This window comes from Pungitius pungitius, chromosome 21, assembly GCF_949316345.1.
Source record: "Pungitius pungitius chromosome 21, fPunPun2.1, whole genome shotgun sequence".
NCBI lineage: Eukaryota > Metazoa > Chordata > Actinopteri > Perciformes > Gasterosteidae > Pungitius > Pungitius pungitius.
In genome coordinates this window covers 4,700,943-4,725,993 of record NC_084920.1, presented here as the reverse complement: position 1 = coordinate 4,725,993, position 25,051 = coordinate 4,700,943, and the positions used below count along the sequence as shown (strand labels likewise).

The 25,051-nt window shown below is 43.5% G+C and overlaps 2 protein-coding genes across 4 annotated transcripts in view; both read left to right on the top strand.

Moving 5' to 3' along the window:
- LOC119212885 (potassium voltage-gated channel subfamily H member 4-like) overlaps positions 1–16,858 on the top strand; it is a 29,539-nt gene extending 12,681 nt beyond the window's left edge. Inside the window, exons 3-16 of one of the 2 annotated variants that reach the window (XM_037463735.2) lie at positions 999–1,130; positions 1,555–1,688; positions 5,478–5,718; positions 6,586–6,743; positions 6,880–7,081; positions 7,438–7,632; positions 7,733–7,932; positions 8,232–8,481; positions 8,580–8,794; positions 11,243–11,281; positions 12,082–12,443; positions 13,432–13,526; positions 14,409–14,491; positions 15,020–16,858. In XM_037463735.2, the coding sequence (XP_037319632.2) occupies positions 999–1,130; positions 1,555–1,688; positions 5,478–5,718; positions 6,586–6,743; positions 6,880–7,081; positions 7,438–7,632; positions 7,733–7,932; positions 8,232–8,481; positions 8,580–8,794; positions 11,243–11,281; positions 12,082–12,443; positions 13,432–13,526; positions 14,409–14,491; positions 15,020–15,874 (3,161 nt within the window). In that variant the 3' untranslated portion in view covers positions 15,875–16,858. The remainder of the gene's footprint in view (positions 1–998; positions 1,131–1,554; positions 1,689–5,477; positions 5,719–6,585; positions 6,744–6,879; positions 7,082–7,437; positions 7,633–7,732; positions 7,933–8,231; positions 8,482–8,579; positions 8,795–11,242; positions 11,282–12,081; positions 12,444–13,431; positions 13,527–14,408; positions 14,492–15,019) is intronic. The other variant, XM_037463736.2, reaches the window with a different exon arrangement.
- A 2,699-nt stretch (positions 16,859–19,557) lies between these two features.
- LOC119212889 (ras-related protein Rab-5C) lies at positions 19,558–23,864 on the top strand. 2 transcript variants are annotated; one of them, XM_037463743.2, is made up of 6 exons: positions 19,558–19,725; positions 20,622–20,826; positions 21,451–21,602; positions 22,000–22,122; positions 22,236–22,329; positions 22,948–23,864. In XM_037463743.2, the coding sequence occupies exons 2-6, from the start codon at positions 20,658–20,660 to the stop codon at positions 23,073–23,075; spliced, it is 666 nt and encodes a 221-aa protein (XP_037319640.2). In that variant the 5' UTR covers positions 19,558–19,725; positions 20,622–20,657; the 3' UTR covers positions 23,076–23,864. The 2 variants fall into 2 exon arrangements, with proteins under 2 accessions (XP_037319640.2, XP_037319639.2); XM_037463742.2 differs by having other exon boundaries at positions 20,511–20,826.
- The last annotated feature ends 1,187 nt before the right edge of the window (positions 23,865–25,051 follow it).

Sequence of the window (25,051 nt, the reverse complement as noted above, 5' to 3'; positions counted from 1 at the left end):
TTACAGATCAGGTTTCTAAAACAAAATTGGAATTAAAAAAGAGAGAAATGCCCACACCGACATTTTCATACTGCTTGTTTTATCCAAACCAAATTCAAATTCCAAAATGATTGAAAATAATTCAATTTAAAAAAAAAAATTAAAAAAATTGAAAGAGCACTTTATAGAATTTAAGTGAATTCATTTATATGAATGTTACATAAAATTCATATGCATGTTGTTTTTGTTGTCTCAGGATGGGCTGTTTACACGGCCCCTTATCATTATATATACTATATATATGATTAATCAGCGGATTTATTAGGCTACTGTTAGGTAGTCTATAAGTTTCTAAGGAAAATCTCAATTGGTTAAGAAACTTGTAACTAGCCGACAGCTTGTCAAATAACTTTGCAATGGACAATTTTGCCCTCTGAAATATTGTGGAGTAAAATAAGAAAGTGCCAAGAAAAGAGAGGTAAAAGCACCTCAAATAAAGAGCAGTACTCATAGTGAATGTACTTAGTTACATTTCACGGCTGGCGCCTGATGCTCGCAAGCACAAAACACATAACAAGCTCCTCGTGTTGATTTACACTCACAGCTTTGTGCTGAGACACCAGCATCGACACTGTTTTCTTCCCCCATCCTTATCTAAAACAAACACACACACACACACACACACCAGGGATGTGATGATAGAAGTGAAACATCTATTCAGCAGTGGACAGTTTCTGCAGAGTTGCTAATGAGCACACAGGTCGTAGAGATCTACGATGCGCCCTCCCTGCCGACTTGTTATAGCCGACCCTTTGACGTTCCCCTTGTGCACGATCCTCCGAACACGGCCCCTGTCTAATTGGAGGTATATTTTTAGAAAGGCCGTGCCACACGCCGACATGTTGATAGCTGACGAGGCACGGAAGTCATCAACGCGACGCGCCACATTTAAACACGCACGTGTCTTTTGGGAATCATCCTTCATTCACAAAATGAAGATTTCTGATTTCTTGTTTCAGGCGCGGCCTTCTGGTGTTTCCTAGACATCGTGCCCATAAAGAACGAGAAGGGCGAAATGGTTCTCTTCCTCTTCTCCTTTAAGGACATCACTGACACCTATGGAAGGGGCCACCACAACAGCAAGAAGGAGGGTAGGTTACAAGCCCCTTGCTTTCGTCACTGAGCCTTTATTTGCTTACTTTGAGCATGATTTACGAGCGGGTCATCCTCCCCGCCTCCAGCTTTCATTTTCCACCGCCCGCTCTTGTTCCTCACTCACACGTGCTGCCCTGCAGTTTTTGTTTCAGCTGGCACTGCCTCAGACTATGTCTGTCCAATGGGGAGTTTGATTTGGCCAGTGGTGCGTGTCCTCAAGAAGAACCGAAAATATATCAAGCAGTTTTCCATGTGAAATCTTTTTATCCTCATAACGGAATCAAATGAGAGTCGAGCACATACACGGTGGTTGTGTTTTGAACTCCACACAGAACCGCGGCGTTAAGTGACCCACTATCCTCCTCGGACGTTCTTCGTCTGCCTAGTGAGCCATCTGACATGCGCTGATCCGGTCCACAGGTCCAGAGGACAAGAGGCGCAGGAGGAAGAGCAGCCCCCACTTCGTGGAGGCCAGGAGGCGGGGACGCACCATGTTGTACCAGCTGACCAGCCAGTTCTCCAGGGGAGGCAAAAGAGAAGTCAACCTGGGGGGCGTGAGTACTGTTGCCACGCTCGCATACTTCCCGAATGGCCTACGACGCTCAGACGTGCAGCGCTCTCAATCGTGAACATGAATTATTAATTGTAATATCAAAAAGATGGATTTGTGGGAAGACATTTATAGGAAAGTTCTGACCCAGATTCCCAGAGTGTGGCTTAACCTGCTGCATATGTTTGCACGGAAGCTGTTGATCAGTGGCTTTAGATGGACATATAGGAAGGTCACTGTGGCCGCGGCCTGCTGGGAGGAACAATATGGTTGTCACCAACGGTGAGGTCATAGGCCAAGCTTGATGCGCCGACATCATCGTCACTTTTCTAGGGCGTTTACTCTTACGGTAGACTCAGAGGAGACTGCTTTGTTTAATGCTACAATACATTTCAACCCATTTCAGCTCTGTGTCATTGCGACTGTGAAGTGTCTGTGAGTGTGTTTTAAGTGCATTGAAAAGGTACGTTGTTGTGGTGAAAAAGACCCGAAGCTTGGGTCCGTTTCATTTGCCACTTGTACAGAACAAAGGCCTTGAATAATAAAGTCGCAATACACTCAAGGCAAATGTTATTCATGAGAACAAGCTCCTGTTTTGCTCTCGGATGGCAAACAGCAGCGGGTTTTCTAGCGCAGCACCGTTCTGAGATAATCCCACTTCCTTTCTGCAGAGGCTCAGTTACCAACTGGGTCTGTACTCAAACGTGTCCCTCACAATGTGGCGTTTCATCCCAGGGGGCTAAAAGCAATTCAGAACGTTTCTGGGGTAAATTTAAATGTTGAAGATTAAAAAAAAAAAAAAAAAGGTGAAAGCTTGTGAGACGTGTTTGATTCAAGTAAAAATGAAAAATGGCTCTAAAACCCAATTCTTTAAATGGTGATGGTGTGCCCCTTACATGACACATTCTGACCTTTCCTTCTGTGTAACATTTAATGTAAAACCTGCAAGGATGTGAATATATATGAATGAAGAAAAGACTGCCATTTTTTCTAATTTAGGAAAATATTAGGAGATAAACCATATTTACTGGAGATATTTAAATGTCTAGTGCTGACAGTTGATAAATTGGTGACTATGTTGAAACACAAATTCACTTCCTAAAAAGCATTCACACGTGCTACAGACAGTAAGTGAGTCATTGCTGGTTAAATTGCGTTTATATGGTCGTACATAGAACTATCTGGCAAATGTACTAAGAACGTATTCGACTCAATTTCATTGGAATATTTCTTTGTGCACTTCTCAGATGGCGCATTTAATTTCATTGATGTACCTGCTCATTTGATACAATATCAAATGCGTGTGAAATTACCGCATATAACAGATTAATAATCACACAGAAGGAAATGTCCACGAGGGACACGGGGTGTAGGAGCTATTCGTGGTTTCTGGAAAACAGGCCAAGTCATTTAGGATTCATAAAGTTGTTGAAAATGGAGAGAGTTGACTTTAAGAGTTGACTGTTTCTGTATCTCTCATCCTTTTCAGCGCCCTCGGTCCCTCCCTGTTTTTAGCTTTAGACGCTCCTCTACTCTGCAGTGGTTTCACTCTCTCCATCTGTCACTGACCTCATCTTCATCTGTCTGTATTCTCCAGTTTCTCCTTTTTTTTTATCTGTTACTCTTATTCTCCACTGCTTTGGAATAATCTTCCACGCTTCCTTTTTTTTTTTTTACTTCTACTGCTCAAATCCTGTGACCCTCCATCCACCGTAACCTCCAAATGTTTCATATTACTGCAATACCAAAGTTCCCCAATTCATACACTTCCCAAAAGCTTACAACCCTGAGGGAGATACAGTCCTTAATTGTTTGAATACTTAACTTGTAATAAAGTATTTTTTCATTGTGGTTTCGCTACATCAAGCTGAACGTCGGGCCAAACTACTCTTTCCACGGTTGCCATCCTCCCCCTCTGACTGTGACTATTTTCTTCCCAGTCTGTTTTTATTCTGCTCTGTCTGTCTCCTCCTCCATCTTCCTCTAGCTTTGTCCTCCCGTCCGTCTGTCTCTCTGGCAGTTGGCTAACTATGTCTCCCTCTGCCTCCACACCACAGCCAGCCACTCTAACTAGATCTCCATTTAGCCCCTCGGCCTCCCAGGCAGGAAAAGCAAAGGGTGACGTGGTCTTTTTGCTGCAAGAGACAAAGGCACAGATCTTTACATCAGACCACAACCATAAAACATAGAAGGAGAGCACGAGGTGGCAAGTAAGCGCTCTCTTTCTGTGTCGATAGTTCCAAATGGAAATGCGTCAACTGTTTCACATTTACGCCGCACTTTGTGTCCCCAATCTTCCTTTTGCAGAGGCTGCACGCTTTTCAAATAGTCGCCCACACACTGCATTGCCTCCCCAGTAACATGTTCACCTTGAGTTTCTCTTTGTCTGAAGGCTCTTTATGAAACACAAACACGGAGATGTTGTTTTTATCTGTTCAGGATCTTTTAACGCAGTCAGCCCGTAAGTGTGTTATTCACTGTAACCAGGCACACTGACAAGTAGTTCAGAGTTGACTGTCTGTCAAGGACGGGCTTTTTATCAGCACGGAAGCCCAAAGCATCCTGGGAGATGTAGTTGGATCTGGGTGTTTTGAGGAGTGCGTGTCATTTAATGAAACGCAAAGACCAGCTGTGGCTATGAAGCATGCCGCCCCACGTGTCCTCAACGTGCTTTTCTTTTCTAATCATCGGGATACCAACTGTAAGGCAAATTAAATAAAACAGTCCGGCCTTCGCTGACACTGCTTGGGCTGTCATTAAAGTGGCCACAGCTGTGGATGGCGGCCAGTCAGTCTGGTCTTCCTCGATCTGAAAGTGGTTTCTGTTTGAACAATTTGGACATTTTTGCTTTCAAAGTAATATAATTCTAATGGTATTTTGCGGGGAACAGTTTGATGATCGCGCACAGAGAGTGTGTCCTTGTTCTTTAGTATTTCTCCCTCCCTTCTCTCTGAAAAGGCTGTCCAATGTCGCAAAAGTAGTTTCAAAATAGTCAGTCTATTCCATCAAAGTCCACTTCAAGCCTCCATTTGAACTAATTACACACCTCTTTGTGAAGTGGCCATATTATCCTTAGATGAATTACTTCGCACTTGTCTTTCCCTATCACTGTCGAAGGTAACAGCTTCTCGTCCTGTCCCCTAATTGGTTAAGGCTATTAAGGGCCAAGTGCCTGGCGCCATTTGGAGAACTGTGCTCTCATTATGTGCGGAATGGATTCCCCCCTTCTCGTCAGCAAAAGCAATTCATGCTTCCTGCAATTGGATTTTCTCAATAAAAAAAAAAATCAATTGAGTGGAATGAAAAGGCAGAACTTTCCGAAATAAATGCAGACGTCGGGCCATTGGCCCGTACCACCTGATACTTAAAACCTGATGAAGCCACGGCCAAGTCATGTGTGAGATTATTAGGCGGCAGTACGTTTCTCATCCACTGACCGCACCGTCATTTAGTGTTATTACTGCCTGACCGTTTTATAGCATTTATCCCTGTCTAAGGGAGGCTGTCGTGAATAGATAACCGGCAGCATTAACATTACCGGCATCACTGGAGTTGCGCACCCTACTGAATCATCATCGGTCAGATCACAAGAGAGCGTGTTGACATTTAAATTGTCTGTTTCTGCAAAATCTTGGCGCGGCGACGTCCATCTGATTGCCATTTAATTTTAGAGCCCACCTCATGACCATCTGGTCATCAACTTATTCATTTATGCACTTTCTCTAATGTGCGTTCTGTTTATTCATCAATGTAGGCAAAAACAAACAAACAACTGAAGACACTTCTCTTGCAGAGCATGATTGCGAAGCCTTCGATACCGGAGTACAAGGTGGCAGCAGTGCAGAAGTCACGCTTCATTCTGCTCCACTACAGCATCTCTAAAGCCCTGTGGGACTGGCTCATCCTGCTGGCCACCTTCTACGTGGCCGTCACCGTGCCCTACAATGTCAGCTTCACGCCATACGACGACACGGTCACCGCGGCCCGCTCCACCATCGTCAGCGACATTGTGGTGGAAATGCTCTTTATTACAGGTGAGTGTTGAGAAGAAGACGTGGCTGGCTGAGGTTGTCCTGAGGTTTTCTCTTCCTCAACTAAGCACATGTCCAAAGTTGTGTTTTGAACACCGTCAAGCCAGTTCTTTCCACTTTATTTTCAGGGCCATATTTAGGCAAACCAACTCCTTCTGAACTCTCAAGCTCTCATATTTTGCCCAGTTGTTCCTGGTACTCAAAATGGTCCACTTAGTGTTGACAGTGGTTTCATCTAGAGTTCATGTCTGATGCCCTCGAGCTGGCAAGAAGAAGGAGGCCACCAGCTATTCTATGCATTTTTTTTTGTAATTCTGAAATAATGTAATTCATAGATTGCAGGTAAAAAGAAATGAACTCCCTTCATAGAGTATGGCATTCAAAAGACATACTCTATACAGATTCAGAAAATATTGCACATTGCTGCACCTTTTAGCCTCTCATTTCTGAGGTTTTTAATGAGCGATTAACCAACAGCTCACGAAATATCAACAGCTTGGGAGACAGGTAAGGCTTTTTTTTTTTTTTTTAATCAAACCAAGCCCCCAGAAGTCCTGCCCGTATGTGCCTGCATGCCACATTCTGACAGTAAGACGAAGATGATCCTTGCTGGTCCGTATGGATGCATTCAAACCGTCAATTAATTTAGCACACCACCCATTCTGTACATTCAAAAGTGTGAGTGACTAGCTGGGATTCAAACCAGGTTGTGATCTTTTCTTTTTTCCTCATTCAGTACTGTATAGAACGTGTTCATCGTTTCATCAGTCAAACACACATAAATGTGTGACTGCTTTCATTCATTATGTCAAGACCGTATTTGCCTCACAGGGGTAAAAAAAAAAAAAACTTCAACCATTGTGTTTGCAGACATTGTCTTAAACTTCCGCACCACCTATGTGAGCCAGTCGGGGCAGGTGGTGTATGAGGCGCGCTCCATTTGCATTCATTACGCCACCACCTGGTTCTTTGTGGACCTGGTGGCCGCGCTGCCCTTTGACCTGCTGTATGCCTTCAACATCACAGTGGTGAGTGCAACTGTTTTTTTTTTTTCTTTCACTGGGACCCCTGACATGCAGAAGATGGAATGCTCACGATAAATAAATGAATATCCCTGAAATGTCCTGAAACCCACTCCACCACATACTTGCCTCCTCTTTTCAGACCTCCCTTGTCCACCTGCTCAAAACGGTACGCCTGCTACGCCTCCTTCGCCTGCTTCAGAAGCTGGATCGCTATTCCCAGTACAGCGCCATGGTGCTCACCTTGCTTATGTCCGTGTTCGCCCTGCTGGCGCACTGGATGGCCTGCATCTGGTACATGATCGGACGTAAGGAGATCGAGACCAATGAGACCTGGGACATCGGTGAGTCTGATTGAGGCCTAAGGAGGAAGCTGTTGAAGTATAAACGTCGGTCCCTTGCCTGTGTCAGATGGAAGATTGTTCTTACAAGAAAAAGGACTACGGCCGAGTTCAATCCTACAGTGTCATTTCTTTAAAAGCCAACATACACCGAAATGCCAGCTTATGGGAAACTGCTGAACATCTCCATCAAACACACAGACCCAAACGTGCCCTTCTATCGGTATCGCAGAACCATACTGCAACTTCCAAGCCGTCTCAGAGCTGACGCATGAAGCTCGGACACAATAATAAACAATAAGAAACAATGAACATGACTTTTGACCGTTGTTTGCTCGTGCTCTGCCTTCTCATTCAAGGGTGGCTTCATGAGCTGGGCAAGCGCCTCGAGACGCCCTACATCAACAGCACGGTGGGCGGCCCGACGGTGCGCAGCTCCTACATCGCTGCCCTTTACTTCACCCTCAGCAGCCTGACCAGTGTGGGCTTCGGCAACGTCTGCGCCAACACCGATGCCGAGAAGATATTCTCCATCTGCACCATGCTCATCGGCGGTACGTCTGAAACGCCCCGGCTCCCATCCTCCCGCCATCTCGCCAGGAGCCGGAGATTTTTAAAAGGGAGTGCTTTCACGTTTCTTGTGTCCCCGCGCAGCGCTGATGCACGCCCTGGTCTTCGGCAACGTGACGGCCATCATTCAGCGGATGTACTCCCGGCGCTCTCTGTATCACACGCGCATGACGGACCTGAAGGACTTCATCCGGGTCCACCGGCTGCCGGAGCAGATCAAGCAGCGCATGCTGGAGTACTTCCAGACCACGTGGTCTGTCAACAATGGCATAGATGCCAACGAGGTGGGAGTCCCGTTCATTGTTGTTGTCATGTAATACGTTTTGTACACGCTGCTGGCTGCCCTCCAGAAACCCCCCTGGGTCATGTTTAGGATGGGATTTGTGCCCTGCATCTGTTCTACAACACATTCACACCCCTTTGCAGCTGTAACTGTTGATCATCTCTCACATCCCACGGTCGCCCGTGCACCCCCGAATTACAACGTCATCGGCGACACAGTCCAGTCCCTAAATACCAATGAGTGCCACCTCCTTATTACTCCTGTCACACGTCCCCCCCCCCCTCCCCCCCCTCCCCCCAGCTCCTGCACGACTTCCCCGACGAGCTGCGGGCCGACATCGCCATGCATCTGAATAAGGACATCCTCCAGCTGCCGGTGTTTAAGGGGGCCAGCCGCGGCTGCCTGCGCTCGCTCTCCCTGCACATCAAAACGTCTTTCTGTGTCCCCGGGGAGTACCTCATACGTCAGGGAGACGCGCTGCACGCCAACTACTTTGTCTGCTCGGGGTCCCTGGAGGTGCTGAAAGACAGCATGGTGCTGGCAATATTAGGTTTGTGATGTTGGGCGTGGGCCGTTTTCCGCATCGTGCTTCAGGTGACCGCGTTTTTGGGACGGGAGGCAGTGAACATTTATTGCATTGCTTTTTAGGAAAAGGGGACCTGATTGGATCTGACCTGCCCGGAACCGACCAGGTGATCAAGACCAACGCGGACGTGAAGGCACTGACCTACTGTGACCTCCAGTACATCAACGTGCGCGGCCTGAGAGAGGTGCTGGAACTCTACCCGGAGTACGCCAGTGTGTTCACCTCCGACATCCACAACAACCTGACCTACAACCTACGTGAGGGCAGCCAGGACGAGGTACTCAATGCGCACCGACTGTAGTTCCTCACAGCTCTCCACTAGGGTCTGCGTTTAGACAATTGTTTAGACAACTGTAACATAACTCTACCCAAGAGAATACGGAAATGTAACATCTAATTTCATCTCCCCCCACTCATCCCAACACACACACACACACATTGGGCTGATTGAATAGAGCAGCAACATACCAGACAACACCCCCCGCCCCCTCCCCAAAGGTGCCTTTGTCACTCTGCTTGACACTTGGTCTACCACAGCGACCAAAGGGCTGTTGGTGGCTTGATTGTCACACCAATTACAATGCGTGGGTGCCACTGTCAGGCCGCCGTATCGCTTCCCTGTTGCCACCCCCGAAGCAAAGCCGGATGACATTACAGCCCGATACTGACCCCCTCTCCGTGCTGCCTGGTTCCCCCCTCGCAGTTATTTAAGACCCTCCTGCATTAGTGGAGAAAATGCACCTGTTGATATTACACATGTAGCATGTGTTTTTAGACCTTGTTATATAATCTGCGTGAAGATGCAGATAGTGAAGCTCCAAAGAAACAAGTTCAATGGCTGTTTTGCAAGATATCGTTGATTGGCTCAACTGAGAATGCTCCCCAAAGACAACGTCCTGCATATTTTCAATTTCAAGCATTTTGTACTTCTACAGGCCTTTGCCCTTTTTTGAAGCATTTCTTGCTCATTAGCCAATTCATTTCTATTTTTTTTTTTTTTAAGTTAATTTGGTTTGGAAGATGAAGGGCCATTTCCCCCAAATAGTCCTCTCGTCCTCCTTCATGCTGGGGGAAACTGTATTGATGAGGCTTTCAAAAAGATCATTATTATTCATCTCATAAAGAACCATCATTGACACCATACAGAATCCATGTATAGAGTCTCCTCTACATCATCTCACTGGGTAGGTTGAGGAGTTGTTCTATGATGAGAGGTCCACATTACACTCCAGAGATGGGTGAGAATTATAAACTGAATGTGCATAAATCTTAGCAAAATACCTCAGATGTGCAGTTGAATTTAAGAGTTAAACAAAGTTTTACAGCCTTTTTTAATTGGTACAATTTTTATTTTACTCTGACCTATTCCAAACATGTTTCTAATCTCTGTCCACCAAACTCTCATAGTGTTGTTTTTGGCCGCAACGTGCAACTGTTTCCAATGAAAGAACTTTGTACACCTTCTCCTGACACAGACAAAGTTAACCTCGAGGTAACAATGAGTCAATAGTGCGCTCACAGCTTGGTTTCTTTCTGCCCGAGGAGGGGGGGAAAAAAAGCAGTTTTTGCAGCTATAAGGTCACCTTGAATGATTCACTGTGGAATGATTGAAGACCAAGAAGCACGGCTTCTATCTTAAGGGAGGTGGATTTTAGAAAGGTGTAGGGATGACTGTGCCTTCCTGGGCAGGGTGGGAAGGTCATTACCGCTTTAATGACCACGCTCGCCGCAGGGAGTGTATAGTCAGTAGTCGTGGAGTGTGCCAACAAGCCGGCCGGTCACGAGTTACATATATGACATATATGACAACCACAGTTTCACACAGATGATAAAGGCATGACAAAGTTTAAAGAGCTAGAAACATTTGCATTACCTGCTGAGTGGGAACAAGCTCTTGTGTGCACCAAGGTGCCGTTCTGTAAGTCTTTTCTTTGTGTGCGCAAACACAAGGTGGCTCTTTTGTGAGTGACAGGAACAAGACCCTAAATTAAGTCAATTGCAAACCCATTTTTTGATGTGGGACACTTTGAGGTATCCCTGCCCCATTTATAGCTATTAATGTTCAATTAATGTCATTTGGCCCCAATAATCCTGGCCAGCTAATTAATCGTATTAAGTATTGCCCCGGGCTAAGTCATCGCAAAGAGGAGAATTCAAACATTTCCCGCTCTGCCTTTCACATATCGCCATGGTCCAAAGAGATGGAAAGTCTCACAACTAGACTTATAATTCAGCTGTAGTGGAGACGTTTTTTAAACTCTGTATTGTGCTACGTTTCACCGGAATCCCTTCGCAAACAGAGTGTAGAAAAAGGATTGATTGTGTGATTCAGCTCGTGTGCCAAAAGCTTTTATCACTAACCACGGTCATTCACAGAGTTTCAACGCGCTATAAAACAGTGGATAACGAGTCCCAGTGTTCAACAGCAAACGCTAAGACGTCCCCAAATGAGTTCAACATTCTCGGGTCGAGTGTTTGACCTCTGCCAATGTGTCACACTAAATTCTACTGATCAACAGGTAGTGACACATGCTGCAATGTGCCAGTGCTGCATCCTAAAGATTCAATGTTGAGAAAACTCCACAGGACAGAATTTTTTTTTCCTATTGTGTCATTGCACACGTTTAGTTGACTGTTTGAAGCTTTGATGATGAGGAAATAAGGTGGAATACATTAATGTGTTTCTCCTTTTGTAATCCACGTTGCTCTCTTTTTGTCACTGCAGGGCCCCGGCAGGTTTTCAAGGTCACCCAGACTTCCACACGTGAGTTAAAATGAAATGTTTTTTCTCCTTTTTGGAGGCCGTTATTATTCCTTTTCTTCTGCCAGACACAGTTTCCAAAAGTCTTACGGTATGTTCAATTCAGAAAGCCTATTTTTTCAATGGTCAAAGATGCATTCGACCCGTGCATATCAATTCCGAGGCTTAACTGGACGTGTCTCCCTGTGTTTTTCTGGGACATACGATACTGTGTTACCATGAGAGGGCCTGTGCAAGGACTTCCCCTGCAGGTTCTGACTCATTTGGAACAGACAGAGCAGTTAAGTCCCTGGAGTTAGCTCGCTAGCTGGGTCAGTAGCTCTCCTAATGGGAAACCTCGTTAGCTACTTTTCTCACTATGCTTATTGCCCCTCCTTATTTTACAAATATAAAAATACTGTGTGCCATAAAAAGTTTAAAACAAACAACGAGACAAGACCGTAATGGATGTGTAGCAGGATTTGAATAATGTGATTAAAATATCATCAGCTGTATCTCATTAAAGTCCAAATAACACAATAATGGCTCTTTATCACTGGCTTTCATAATTAAAAAGCTCATTTTGACAAATTACTCACAAAATGGTTTGTGCATTGTGATGGGCATTATAAATTGGTCACATTTTCTAACGTGATTCCAATATATTTAAGTATTCAGTATTCATGTAATTATTATTCCAGCTTTTTCACATCTGCTTTCATATTCCCAAACTCAACCCCAGGCCGTGCGGTCCGGAGTTCACATTAAAACTTGCATTAACGTTGCACATTGTTATTAATGATGTTGTATTCGCCGTTTTACAGGAAACCAAACTCCCCTCCATCGTGGAAACTAAGGGCGATGACCCCGACGACTCCTTCCACCTCTCTCCAGCCACGCGCTCCCGTCGCAACCTCCTGCTGCCCAACTTCAGCAGCCCCGTCCGGCGTACCTCCCTGGGGAACCTCCTGGGGGACGAGCTGCGGCAGTTCAACGCCCTGCGGCGCTGCCGTTCGCCCAACCTCAGCCGCGGCGTCCACGGGCTCAGCTCGTCCCCTCAGCCGCCGTCCAAAAAGGAGCACACGGCCTCCGCGTTGGCCCAGTGGGGGTTGGGGCCCGAGAAGAAGCCTTCGAAGCTGCTCATCCCGACCGTCACCTGCTTCGCACCACCAGATCTAAGTCCCAGGTAGCCTGAAAGCTATTTCTATTTCAGTAGAAAGTCTAAATAAAAATACTTTTTTTGCTTGTGAGCAGCTGGTTGAAAAAAAAAGGGGGAAAGGGGAGTGTGTGACATAATGTAACAGGGCCATTGTGGTACTACTACTAGTACATTTCATATTTAATCTACATTCAATTATATTTGTTACAGTTTCTCCTTTCAATACAACAAATTACAATACTGACTGGGATTTTATGCTTAATTTCTTGAAAAAGGTTCATTATGATTGGTTACCATTACATAATTGCAACTTTCAGCGTGATGCGAGAAGCCATATGCTAGTTCCTTGCCTTCCTCTCAAACACTTGGTTTCTCCTCCAGGGGCTGAACTTGATTCACTTTCAAGAATCCAAAATTTGTTTTCCCCTTTAAAACCGTTTCCCAGTGGTTTGTCTCATTAACAGCACCACGGGAAGCGATGCCTCTCTTTATGTGTTCGTTATGGTCTAACCCTCCTGTGTTGTTGACATCTCACTGGATTTTGTTGCTGAAGTTCTATCTGCATATTCAACCCAGTTATTCTGGTATAGAAAGTCAGATCAGCGTAAGCGGTTTGTTGTAACAGACACCTAAAGTCACGCCACAGGAGTCGGCATCATCCGCTTGATGTAAATGGCCTGTATTTGCATTGCATATTTCAACAGATGTCACTGCATTTCATTATCGGAGCACCTTATCTTCTTGGCCCGACCATCTGTATTCATAATGTATCCCTTAAGTCATCCAGTAAGTTCTAGATATGGCTAAGTGCTGGTTCAGAGGGCTCAGGTGTCCGCCCCTCCAGACTGGGCTCTTCTCCAAATGCTCCAACCCACGCGGGCCTCCGCCAGCGGCAGCTCTGATGCCACATTCCCCGCTCGTCCGCTGTCTCCAATGATAATTGAAAAAGCTCTACTGTTACATTAACTACCCCCCACCCCCCCCTCTCTCTTCGCCCCCTCTTCGTCTCTGCCAGGGTTGTAGACGGCATCGAAGACAACGGACACGCGTTCCACTTCAACGTGGAGCACAGCGGGCCCGGAGCCAGCGCAGGAGGAGGCAGCACCCAAGGTAAGTCGAACCTGCCTCCAGCTGCGAGGGTCACCCGGGGTGCCAGATGGCTGGAGGCAAGCCCGAGAGTTCAAACAGAGTCGCCCCCTGACTCCTTGTGGGGGGGTGGAATATGAGAGCGCGGAGGAACGGAGTGACAGCCGCGAGTGCCGAAGGGTCGAAGAACATGTTAAAGGACGACGGAGGTCAAAGCGGTGCGCAGGTCCGTCGAAACCGGAGCGCTGTGCTGATGATGATGGCTGACATTCTGGGATGAAGATCACGTTCAGTTCAGTTAAAGTCCAACTCGTTGACTTCAGTTTAACGAGTGCTTTGGAAACAGAGACGCACAGCATTACACAGCATTATTATTAGCAATTTATGTACATCACAGTTTCCTAATTAGTAAAGTGTTTTTTCAAAGCTGTGGTGTAGGATCCTGATTTGGTTTTAGTTTTTTTTTTACCCATCAAACAGCGCCACCTGGAGGATTGCCTGCGTTATGTTTCCCTTTCTTTTTTCCTGGTTTGTGCCTCATTAAGCCACATAAGTCCTGCTGTGGTCTGTCCGCCATGCTGGTCATGTTTCAAGTCTTCACAAACCTCCCTCTTTTAGATCCTACCGCACTGCTGCAACAACAAATACAATTTCTACAAAGATTGTGCAGACTTTAAATAATAGTTTTTTTTTTAATTAGGTTGCATAAAATTCTGTAGATATATGCGTGCATATGGGTCGGTGCACATGCAATATCTACACATACTTTAACTATAATTTATCACCCTCCGGTGAATGTTTTTTCATTTTAATCATTATAAACCCACTGTGTGTGCGTCTATGTACGGCCGAGTTGCGTGCTTCTGTTTTGACTGCTTATTGTTTTTTTCCTCCTCTTATCTCTAGACTCCACTCAGGCTAATGCTAATGCTACTCTGCTGCATGAGACACAGGAGGTCAAACAAATCATCAGCCAACTCAACCAAAAGGTAAGGCAAACTACCGGTGGAGTCACTGAATATGAAAGACAGGAATCATCAATTCATTTTTGTAAATGAATTATTCAGTGCCGATAAGAAGAATGGACGCTGCTCCTGCCTTGTGTCCCATTCTGCTTCTTCATTCATCATGTTAATGTAAATAACGTGAAAACCGGTGCAGCAAGAGTATCCAGATGGGCTCACGTAGGAGCTTTCTGAAGTCAATATTAATTAACCAGCAGGGGGCTTCTGCATTGCGCAGTGCTGACTCGACAATCTGAAACAAAAAGTTGGATAACAACCACAATCTGACGCTCTTTTCCTGTTGTTCAGCTATATTGTACTCAGCTTTCTGAGTTTGTATGAGATATAATTTATATTAGTAGGAAATTCAAATATTTTACCTGAAAAGAATGTTTGGGCAGGAATACATTGAACTTAAAACTGTGTGTGTGTGTGTGTGTGTGTGTGTGTGTGTGTGTGTGTGTGTGTGTGTGTGTGTGTGTGTGTGTGTGTGTGTGCGCACTGTCCATGCAGATGAGCACACTACACCAGGAAGTATCTAACCTCACCAAGGACCTGCACCACATGATGCATCTCCTTCAGGCGCACATATCTGTGCAACACTACAAAGCCTCCCTGCCTTCACTCCCCTATGGCATCCAAACGATGTCCGGCCCCTCTGCGGCCCACAGCACTGGAACGCCCTTCGATTCAGCGCCGACCTTCCACCCCAATAGCGATCCCGGGAGCCAGGATGGTCCGCAAAGTGTCGAGCCCGTCGGCCACTGGAACTATGGTGGGTCTGCCGCAACCCAAACAGGGCGCCAGCAGCAGAGGGGCCCGCCTCCTCTCGGCGTCGTCCCGGGCATCGCACCTCCGGCTGGTTTGGAGGAGTCCCGCGACGGGCTTCTCGGCGCCATCTCGACCACCTTCAGCCGGTCCCAGCCCACTTTGTGCCTGCAGCCTCCCGCTGACGGTGATGAACACTCCCGCCTTTCGTCCACGCACAGCCTGCTGGACCCGCCCCGCCTTGACTTATCACGCGAGGACATTTGTGCTCTGTCCCACGATGGGATCCAGGACGCCTCCTTCTTCCAGAGCGAGGACTCGCGCCCCTCGGTCCACACTCCGTCTGCGTCTCCGCCCATGTTGCCGGGCCACCCGGTCGGGTCCCCCCTGGACTCGGCCTCGCAGCGACCGGACGCTCTCGGGCCTCACCTTCTGCTGGGCGACCCGTCCGCCGCAGAGCACACCAGTCTGGAGTGCCTGCTGGGGAATGGAGGCTCCATGGAGAGCAGGGACAGTGAGAGCGCGTCATCGCGAAGGTCCAGCATCGGCGTTCAGACGCAGAGCACGGAGCAGTCGTGGTGTCTGGACCTCACAGATTAAACTGCTTCAAGGGTGAACCCGCTGACCTCTGATTGGGGGGGAAACAAGTTGAAGGCAAGCAACTACTTAAAGTGTTAAAGAGACCCTGATGGAGAATGTCAATGTGTGCGGTATTCCCACGCAATTTCCACCATTTCTATGCAAAAGCATGACATTTGTGCATTATCTTGGATTTACTGAAGTGTGTCTTTAAATAAAATATTTCCAGTGTATACTGTATATTTTTTTCCAACATCCCTTAGAGCAATTTGCAGTTGATAATTCCTGTTACCTCCTTGCATGGTAAAGCTGTTTATTCTTTTTCCTAAGGAAAAGGTTTCCAAACTGATGTGTAAGCATTCTACATGACAACCTGTTGATTGTGATACTGTATTTGTAAAGCACACAGCTCAGAGAGGTCGGATGTTTTAATATATGAAGGAACAAAAGTGACACACGCATCACATATAGTGCATATAGTGACTAGAGTATGTGCGTCATTAAGCATTGATTGTTTATTGTTTTGAATTGAATGTTTTTCTCACCTCAGCATTTTCTATTTGTGAGTTCTTGGACTACAAATATCTAATATCCAATCTCGCGCTACGGTTTTAATAATATTCTATTGGACATTACCAGTTTTACGCTTTCTTAAAGATCCTCAATGAGATTTCTCATTGTTTTCCACAATACTGCATTAAATAAAGCCGTGAAATAATTGATTTCTCACTGTTCTATAGTTCTATAGTTTAGCTGTTGATCGATAAACATTAATAAAAACAAACTTATTTAAAATAAAAGGGAGTCCCATTAAATACGGCCATTAATTTACTAATATGAATGCCTACGGGGGGAAAAACATTCAGAAACTTTGTTCTTTTTCATTGATTTCTTCTTAGCTGACAAAATAAAGTATGCAGAAACAAATGAACGTGTCCTTCATTGTGGCGTCATACGCACATGATGTGTGTCATTGCTCTAAAAAGAAACAGAAGATAAAATAATGAAAGTCATGTATTATTTAGTTGCCAGGCAGGATATGTTGGAGTACTTTTTCACTGACAGAATTCCTAAAATTGGAATTCAGATGTAATGTAAATCACTTCACCATTACAGGGAGATAAAAGTTAGCATTCATTTGTTTGAGTGTGTGTGTACGCGCTTGAGTTTTTCTTATTTGTGACAAAACAAATAAATTAATCTGATCTGATCTAATTAATCAACAGTTAGTAAAATCAAACCTAAATCCCACAAATATTATTTGAAGATGCACACAGTCAGGAAACATCAAACAACAACAAGCAAGCAGATGATTGATAAACAACATTCCCATATAAATACCAGCCTCTTTTGGTACTTTTCCAGGCCTCGGATTAGAGAAAAACATTCACTCATCACTCAGCCTTAAAAAAAGATAATGGATAATGGAGATTGTTTTTCTTATCAGTGGCTGTGAATGCTTATGGTTTATCCATCTATTTTTTCGGGCGTGACTCGTAATCCAATTATGCAAAAGAAAGTAATCAATTAATCAAGTTAGCAAAAGAAAGTAATTTTTCCTTCTGTGCAGTGCATCATTGACATCAGCATTTCTGATCACAGCAAAAAAATCAACAACAGAGCTATATTCAGGAATGTTGCGTTTCAGCACACACAGATAAGATCTTGACTTTCTTTCATGTCCACTGGCTCAATTTCAAGAGTCACTGCCAACAACACGGCGTACCATGAGGAGACTCACACATAAAGTAAGTGTTGGTTTTGGTTTAATGATCTACAGTACAAAATAGTTTACGGTAAGTCTGTGGTGATGCTGAAGTGTTTGTTCCCTGGATTCCTGGATGTGATAAAACCTCAGATGATAATTTCAGAGTCAATTATACACTGGAAATTCCAAAGTAATTGTGGCTATTTTTCACTCTTCATATAAAATACTCTCCAATTCCTTCAGTTCCCATTTTCTCTTCTATATACAGTGATGTGGTGTCTTTATGATTCTAAATTCCATTTAAAATGGGATAAAATGGCAACGCAAAGCTCAAAGTGAGCAAATTCTAAAAAGAAAAAATATCAAACCCAAGGTCCACAAACTAAACATTTCTTGAGATGGTATTTACACTTTGTTTATCACTTATAAAGCCTCTCAGGATTGCTGACTAGGCTCTGCTAACAAAATGTTTTTCTTTATCATATTGCACCACCTTCTGGTAGATAATATGCAGTAAAGTATGATAAGAAATGTGTGTATTTGCCTTTAATGTGTAGAGATAATGTATTTACTAATTATTTTTCATCTTTTACAATTTAGTTTGAAGTTTGAAAATAATGGCATTGCAACCCTCTTGCCTTTGTATAAATAAGCAGTTACTGGTCTCTACAGAATACATTGATTTATTTATTGTTTTTCATTAATTTGTCAATTCCTACTTTGTCCTTTTCATTCAAGATTTTTTTTGTTGCAAAACACTTTTCTGATTTGGCAAAAACAAAACTTGGACAAAGTACTTACTAAAGGACAATCTGCCAATCAATATTTGTATTTTCTTCTGAATGTCGTCATTGTGGGATTTTTTTTATGGGTACTGTCTGACCTTGGTGAGTCACTCACAGTTAATAATAAACTGGATTTCCCTGAATTGCTCAACAAGTCCAAATAAAAAGGGAGCCAGCAGCCCTTAGAGCACACTTCTGAGTTATAAACACTACAGTTGGACGACTAACTAGGTGAGATATCTTTATGTGCTTTCATATTTGCGTGATGGAAGGTGCTTTGCGCGAAATATATAATTTGATTTCTAAATGTTTCCCTTCTTGTTTTATTAATCTAGTGAAGCTCTCAACAGACAGGTGAAAACATGAAGACAGTGGTTCTTGCTCTTCTGGTATTGGTTGTTGTGAGCCAGGGTGAGTTTGTGTACAGGAAACACAACAAACCTGCAGTGTATTATGCTACACTTAAGATATCCTCCTCAAACAATAATCCGATTACTGTAAATCAACATTATGTGTGTCTGGATTTAAAGTTTAAGTACAATCCCTTGTGGTTTGGAAAATGAAGCCCCGTTTCTGTACAATGGTTGAATGGTATTTTTCTTTTCTGTTTCCAGGTGAAGCCCTGAGGTGTTACTGTGGAGGCGCCTCAAAGACATGTTCAGGCCGTTTTGACATATGTTCGGGAATTAATCCAGTCTGCGCCAGCATGTTCCTTCAAGCTGGATCCCGTAAGTAAAGGCTAAAAAACAACAACAATAATTAGGTTTATCAGTTTGGTGTTATTTACTAAACACTGCAGGTTTTGTCTCATAATCCATCTTGTCTTGTTTTTATGTTTTCACAGGCGTTACCTCTTTCAAGCGTTGCATGAAGGAAACTGACTGCAGGCTGCTGCTTAGTACAAAAGTAGCAACTGGCCGCTGCTGCAGCACTGATCTTTGCAACTGATGAACTTACATAAAAAATAGTCAATCAACACTGTGTATTCCACTCTCATTTGCTTTGTACTTCTGCAATGTCATAATAAAGATAATCAGAGAATCAGTTGTAACGTCTTTCATTTTCAAAACATTGTCTAATGGATTCAAATGCATACAAAAAAACAAAGAAGTAGAGTGCTTGAGATTAGTAGTGCTTGACGTTTTGACAGTGAGTTGGCTTCTTCTGGCTACACTTTTGAGGTCGACTATCCGGCCATTTAATTGGTTGCCAAATGCATCACATGACGGACGAAACCAGGAAGTATTTTGGTTACACAAGGCGGAAGCGTATATTTTACCGAAAGTGTTTTAGTTTTAGCAGAAAACGTTGTGAACTTGGAGCGACACGGCTATTACTCACCATTCACAGGGCGAAGTGGACATTGGTTTTTGTAGTCGGTAAGAACGCCACCGTGTTATTGGTTTTCCTTTAGTGTTATTTTTTTCTTGTTAGCCGACGTTAGCATTGCTAACTCGTCTCATCGTTGTGAGCTTTAGCCTCACAGCTACTGTTGTTTTCTCATTTGGATTTGGTTATTCGGTCAAAGTTTGGACCAGCAGGTTGATCAGTTTGTTTGGAAGTTGCTATCGGTCCGTTTTGAATTAAAATAGATGTATTATCTAGAAGTTGCTTATACGAATACACATTCAGATATATAGCGAGGCAATATACTAAAAGCTCTATGTCAGGTTTTACTACTAGGGTTATCTTGGTAGGGAGGCAACACTGCACTGACAAGTGACATTTATATTTATTTATTTATATGGGCAGTTATATTACATTTTTTGGCGGAATACTTTGTTGATTAAACGTTGTTCTCACCAGTCAACGGTGAACAATGTCATTGTCTATAATGTGTAGCTTCCTATTTTCAGTTTATATTTAAGAAAATGGACCAACCTAATGGTTGGGCTTTTCTTGAAAATCATTTCCATTTTGTTCTATACATTATAATTATTAATTTTCATCATAAAACAACAATGAGTCTCCTTGTCTTGTATGATAAACTGTTCAGGCGAAATAACAACAACTTGTCGATTATTTTGATTCTAAATATTTAGAAAACTAGTAGATCATTAAAATATCTTGGCTGCTGGCCTCAAACTCTTATTTGATCATTTTGTCTTGTATCGTGGGTTCTCTTAATTGGATCCACAGATTTTCCTGGTCTTTATTCTTCTAGGTAAACGGGGTCGCTCCACTCGGTTCTTACCGCTGAGAGTTTGGCTCGCCATCAGCGCCTGTGTCTCCCGACCCCGACCCCTTCCTTACCCTCGTTGACCTGTGCTTTCAGCGCATCTCTTCCACTTGAAGGCCTCTGTCTCTGTCAATGGCTGGGCGCGGCGGAGGATCAACCAGGCCCAATGGAGCCACGGCAGCAAACAAAATCTGTCAATTCAAACTGGTGCTGCTGGGGGAGTCGGCAGTGGGCAAGTCCAGCTTAGTGCTGCGCTTTGTCAAAGGCCAGTTTCACGAATTCCAGGAGAGTACCATTGGAGGTGAGGGACAATACTACTTTTACTTTTACAATCGTACATGATTGTTAGTGTTGTTTGAAATGGACTACTAGTGCCAATACAACACCTAAGATGATTCAATTAACCAAAATAACAAACTTTGAATTTGCGTCATAAACTAAACAAACAAAGAGTAACTGTAAAAGATTAGAGAGTTGGCTTGACAACTTTTGATACTTTCTGTTTTACACATATTTTGATCAGAACCCCAAAAGCATTAAGGTTCAATACCCAGTCCCAATGTAAGTGCAGAATGTGGCACTGGACCAATATTTACCACGTTGGGGTCTCTGTTCTGCCTGTTCTTTAATAAGTTAAAGATTGTAACATTTAAGCGTCTACAGACATCTAATAATTTAATCAACATTTTTTAAAATTGAACTTTCCAAATGTGTTCCCCCCAAATTACATCAAAAATCTCTAAGTGCAATGTGTGAAATGAGCAATCTAGTCCTTAAAGGTTTCTTTCAACCACCTGTAGACTTGAGTTGTGTAATGTTAAATTAAGAACTATTACTTCTACTTGCTGCATACATGATCTCTGAAGATGCAAACATATATTTAGTCCTAAAAAATTCTAATTCCACTGATCTTGGCTTTCCTCAGCTGCCTTCCTCACTCAGACCGTCTGTCTGGACGACACCACTGTGAAGTTTGAGATCTGGGACACAGCTGGTCAGGAGCGCTACCACAGCCTGGCTCCGATGTACTACAGAGGCGCCCAGGCGGCCATCGTGGTTTATGACATCACCAACACAGTAGGTTTCCTCTGCAGGGGAACATGATCATGATTGGTAGTTTTTTCATTGACTTTGTTGGCTTTAATGTCTTTCTGCTCTTGTTTGAGTGGAATTTCAAGGTTGACTCTTGCAACGTACGGTGACTAACCTGTTGATAAAATGATGAATGTTTATTACAGTTTAATTGCTACAATAGGTGTGTTGTTGGTTTAGAGGCAGAGTAGAGCAATACTGCAATATACCGGACACTCTCCAGTTGTTCTTTTCAGTCTCAACTTAGACCTGTTGGTGTTCAAACTTGTGGGCGTTTTCACGCCACGCAGAAGTGTACCGTTATGACCCACCAAGGTTAAATATAGCTTTCATCTGAATAAGCTGCGTGAGAGAAATATAATCAAGTTTGTTGCTCTATAAGGACACTTTTGCACGAGCAAAGAACTGGGTGAAGGAGCTGCAGCGGCAAGCCAGTCCCAACATCGTGATCGCTCTGGCTGGAAACAAGGCTGACATCGCAAACAAGAGAGCTGTAGACCTGCAGGTATGAAGACTCTAACATGAAAAATATTCACTGCCCTTTTTTCTATTTATAAAGTAATGCGATTGTTCTATACACAGTTTATATTATCATACATTTCTGAACTACGCTCTTAGGAGGCGCAAACATACGCCGATGACAACAGTCTACTCTTCATGGAGACGTCAGCCAAGACTGCGATGAATGTCAACGAAATCTTCATGGCTATTGGTGAGTGCTTCTCGCTGCTGAGTCAACTTTCCCCATAAAGTGCTCCCACGGATGGATATATCAGGCGAGAGCGTAGGTTAACCACCTACTCTCTTCTGCAGTGAAATGGCTGACTAGTTTCTAAACAGGGGAACTGAAACATCTTTCCTGCATTGGATGGGTGCTCATTAGACAGTTGAACTTTTAATTGCACCTGATGGGGAAAAAAACGCTGGTGAACAACCGCAAACGATACCGACTGTTTTCTTGCGAACGGGTAGGATGTGGTACGATTTGCAATTGACCCTAACGACTTGTGCCTACAAATAAATAACAATAGTGTTAAGCATTACTGTGACGTACAGTAAACATTACTAAAACACTGTTTACAGCCAGGAGCGAACTAAACAGTATCCAAGTGGCTCACTTGATTGGATCAATTGGGGAAAAAAACATGTGTCAAAGAGATTGTTGGTGACGCGGTCGTTAAATTAAAAGGTTTTAACTGTAATGCTAAAAATCTATTTTTAATTGGGAACGAACGCCACAAACAGGATGGGATTAAATCATAATTTGTAGTCCCAAAAATGCCACAAGCCCAACTTCCACATTGAAATATCTGTGGTCCTGTCCCTGCAGCAAAGAAGCTACCGAAGAGCGATCCTCAGGGGGGAGCCGGCCAGGCGGGGCGGACCCGGACAGGAGTGGATCTACAGGAAACTGCCCCTCAGAGCCGCAGCAGCCAGTGCTGTGGCGGCGGCAATTAGCACAAAAGGATGAACTTAGTGAGCGAGCCCTGAACATCGTTTTAAGGACGGCACGTAGCTAAAAACCCAGAGAGGCAGGAGAGGGCAGAGCCATTCGCCACCTCTGCACTTAAACTGAGATTACAGATGCGATTATCTGGATCCTCTTTCATTAAAGGAACTTTCTTTTCTTTTATTAAGAATCATAAGCTAGAGGGAATTACCAAGACCTTCACTATTTCCCTGTCTCCCCCCTCCCGCCCCCCGTGTATCTGTCTATCTACCTCCCTGTTTATCTTCAGCCTCTTGTCTCCGCTGATTGAATTCTGTCTGAGAGGATTTTTTTTTTTTGATGGGTGATGCTGAGGTTGTTTCCCTTTCTTTGTTTGAGTGCGTGTCCGTGTGTATGTATAGTACATATCTGTACTGTATATTGGAAGTTTACTTTTCTACTCTTGTCATTTCCCTCTACATTGATCATCATTATGAAAGAACCCAACTACTAAAGCTCAAATCGCAGAGGTCAGTGATTTGTCGTATTGCAGTTAAGAGAACAGCATCTCTTTGTTGTTGGGCACCTGGACTTGTCACAGTTGTGAGGAAAGATCTACTTTGCTTATTGAAGCAGGTTGTGATTAAATAGGCTACACATCTGAAGATGTTTCTGAACTGTGCAACAAATGCAGTTGTTTGCATTCATTGTGTATCGATTACCTGTAACACCAGAGAGTTGTTAGCCTTTTTTAAAAGAAAGTAAAAATAAAGTGTAAATTGGACAAAAATTAAATAAAAGTAATTAACATGCACAAATCATTTTGTTTTGAGTCGTTTTGCAGTGGAACGGTTATAGCGTTGCATTATTATTAGCATACATTTAGGTGGGTTGTAAGTACAGCCACAAAAAAAGGTCTTTAGACTCGTAAGATATATATATATATATATATATGTTTTCATTGCACAAAATTTGTTGTAAATTAATATAGAAAAAAATGTTTTTGTTTTAGCGCGGTTAATGGCAATTCTGTTATAGATTTGAATCAGATTTACCATGTTTATTTGTTAAATACATATTTTAGGTCGACAATATTTCTTTTCGGTGTTGAATGCACTGATCAGGAGAAAAGAGCTACGCTAATTTCATATTCATCTCTAACTTGCAGTTTAGATCCTTACTCCAGTTATTTATAAATGTTTGCATCCGTTTTTCCCTCGTTGTCTACAATTCAAAGATGTACTGTAATGCCCCAAATAATCAGCAGAATAAGCATCGTTAGACATTTCAAGCCACTAGATGGCAGCATAACACTAGTGTAGATACATTCAAACGGACAATTTGGGAAGAGAGTATGTCTAAAAAAAAAAAAAAAATCATTGTCAACTATATAATAGATTCAAAGTTGTTCTCTGGTAAAAATCTAAAAAAACACAATGTGTTTGTTCAAGTAGACATTGTGTCGATGGACAACGTAACCAGCCGTTATTGGCAAAGTGGGAATATGCAGTCCGTCTTGCAGAGGATTTGAGTGGCGCTAATTATTCTAAGTGTCAAAGCGGAGCTTCTACGTGGGTTAATGCAGCATTTCTCTCTGAACGCAGAGGTCTCTGATGCTCTTTTAGCTGAAGAAACTGTAGCATCACCTGATTGACAGCCATGCAGAGGAGTTTTTCCTACAGGCTGTAATGGTTTTACAAAAGTATTGGTGGCAGATGTCTGAGCGTTTGGTAATGCAAAAGGACAATTCTGTTAACATTAACTCACTTCTTATTGAGAGTCATTGACTAAACCTAAAGATTATTTTGTAAGGTCTCGTTTGCGTGGCTTTCAGTCTGTGGTAGAAGGAAAATTTTCCGGTAGGTTGCCATTAAAATATTGCAGAAGAAAAAAAGACAAATTGAGCCAATTAAATGTCTGCCAGTTAAACCTCAAAAACGCATAGAAACAATATGAAAGTGCCATATATATCATGTTGTTTTGAGGTAAGTCACATGCTTCATGT

Excerpts from the sequence above, each read along its gene's own strand:
- LOC119212889 (XM_037463743.2), top strand. The coding sequence starts at position 20,658 with ATGGCTGGGCGCGGCGGAGGATCAACCAGGCCCAATGGAGCCACGGCA. Across the intron at positions 21,603-21,999 it reads TTTATGACATCACCAACACA|GACACTTTTGCACGAGCAAA; the intron begins GTAGGTTTCCTC and ends TTGCTCTATAAG. Across the intron at positions 22,330-22,947 it reads CGAAATCTTCATGGCTATTG|CAAAGAAGCTACCGAAGAGC; the intron begins GTGAGTGCTTCT and ends CTGTCCCTGCAG.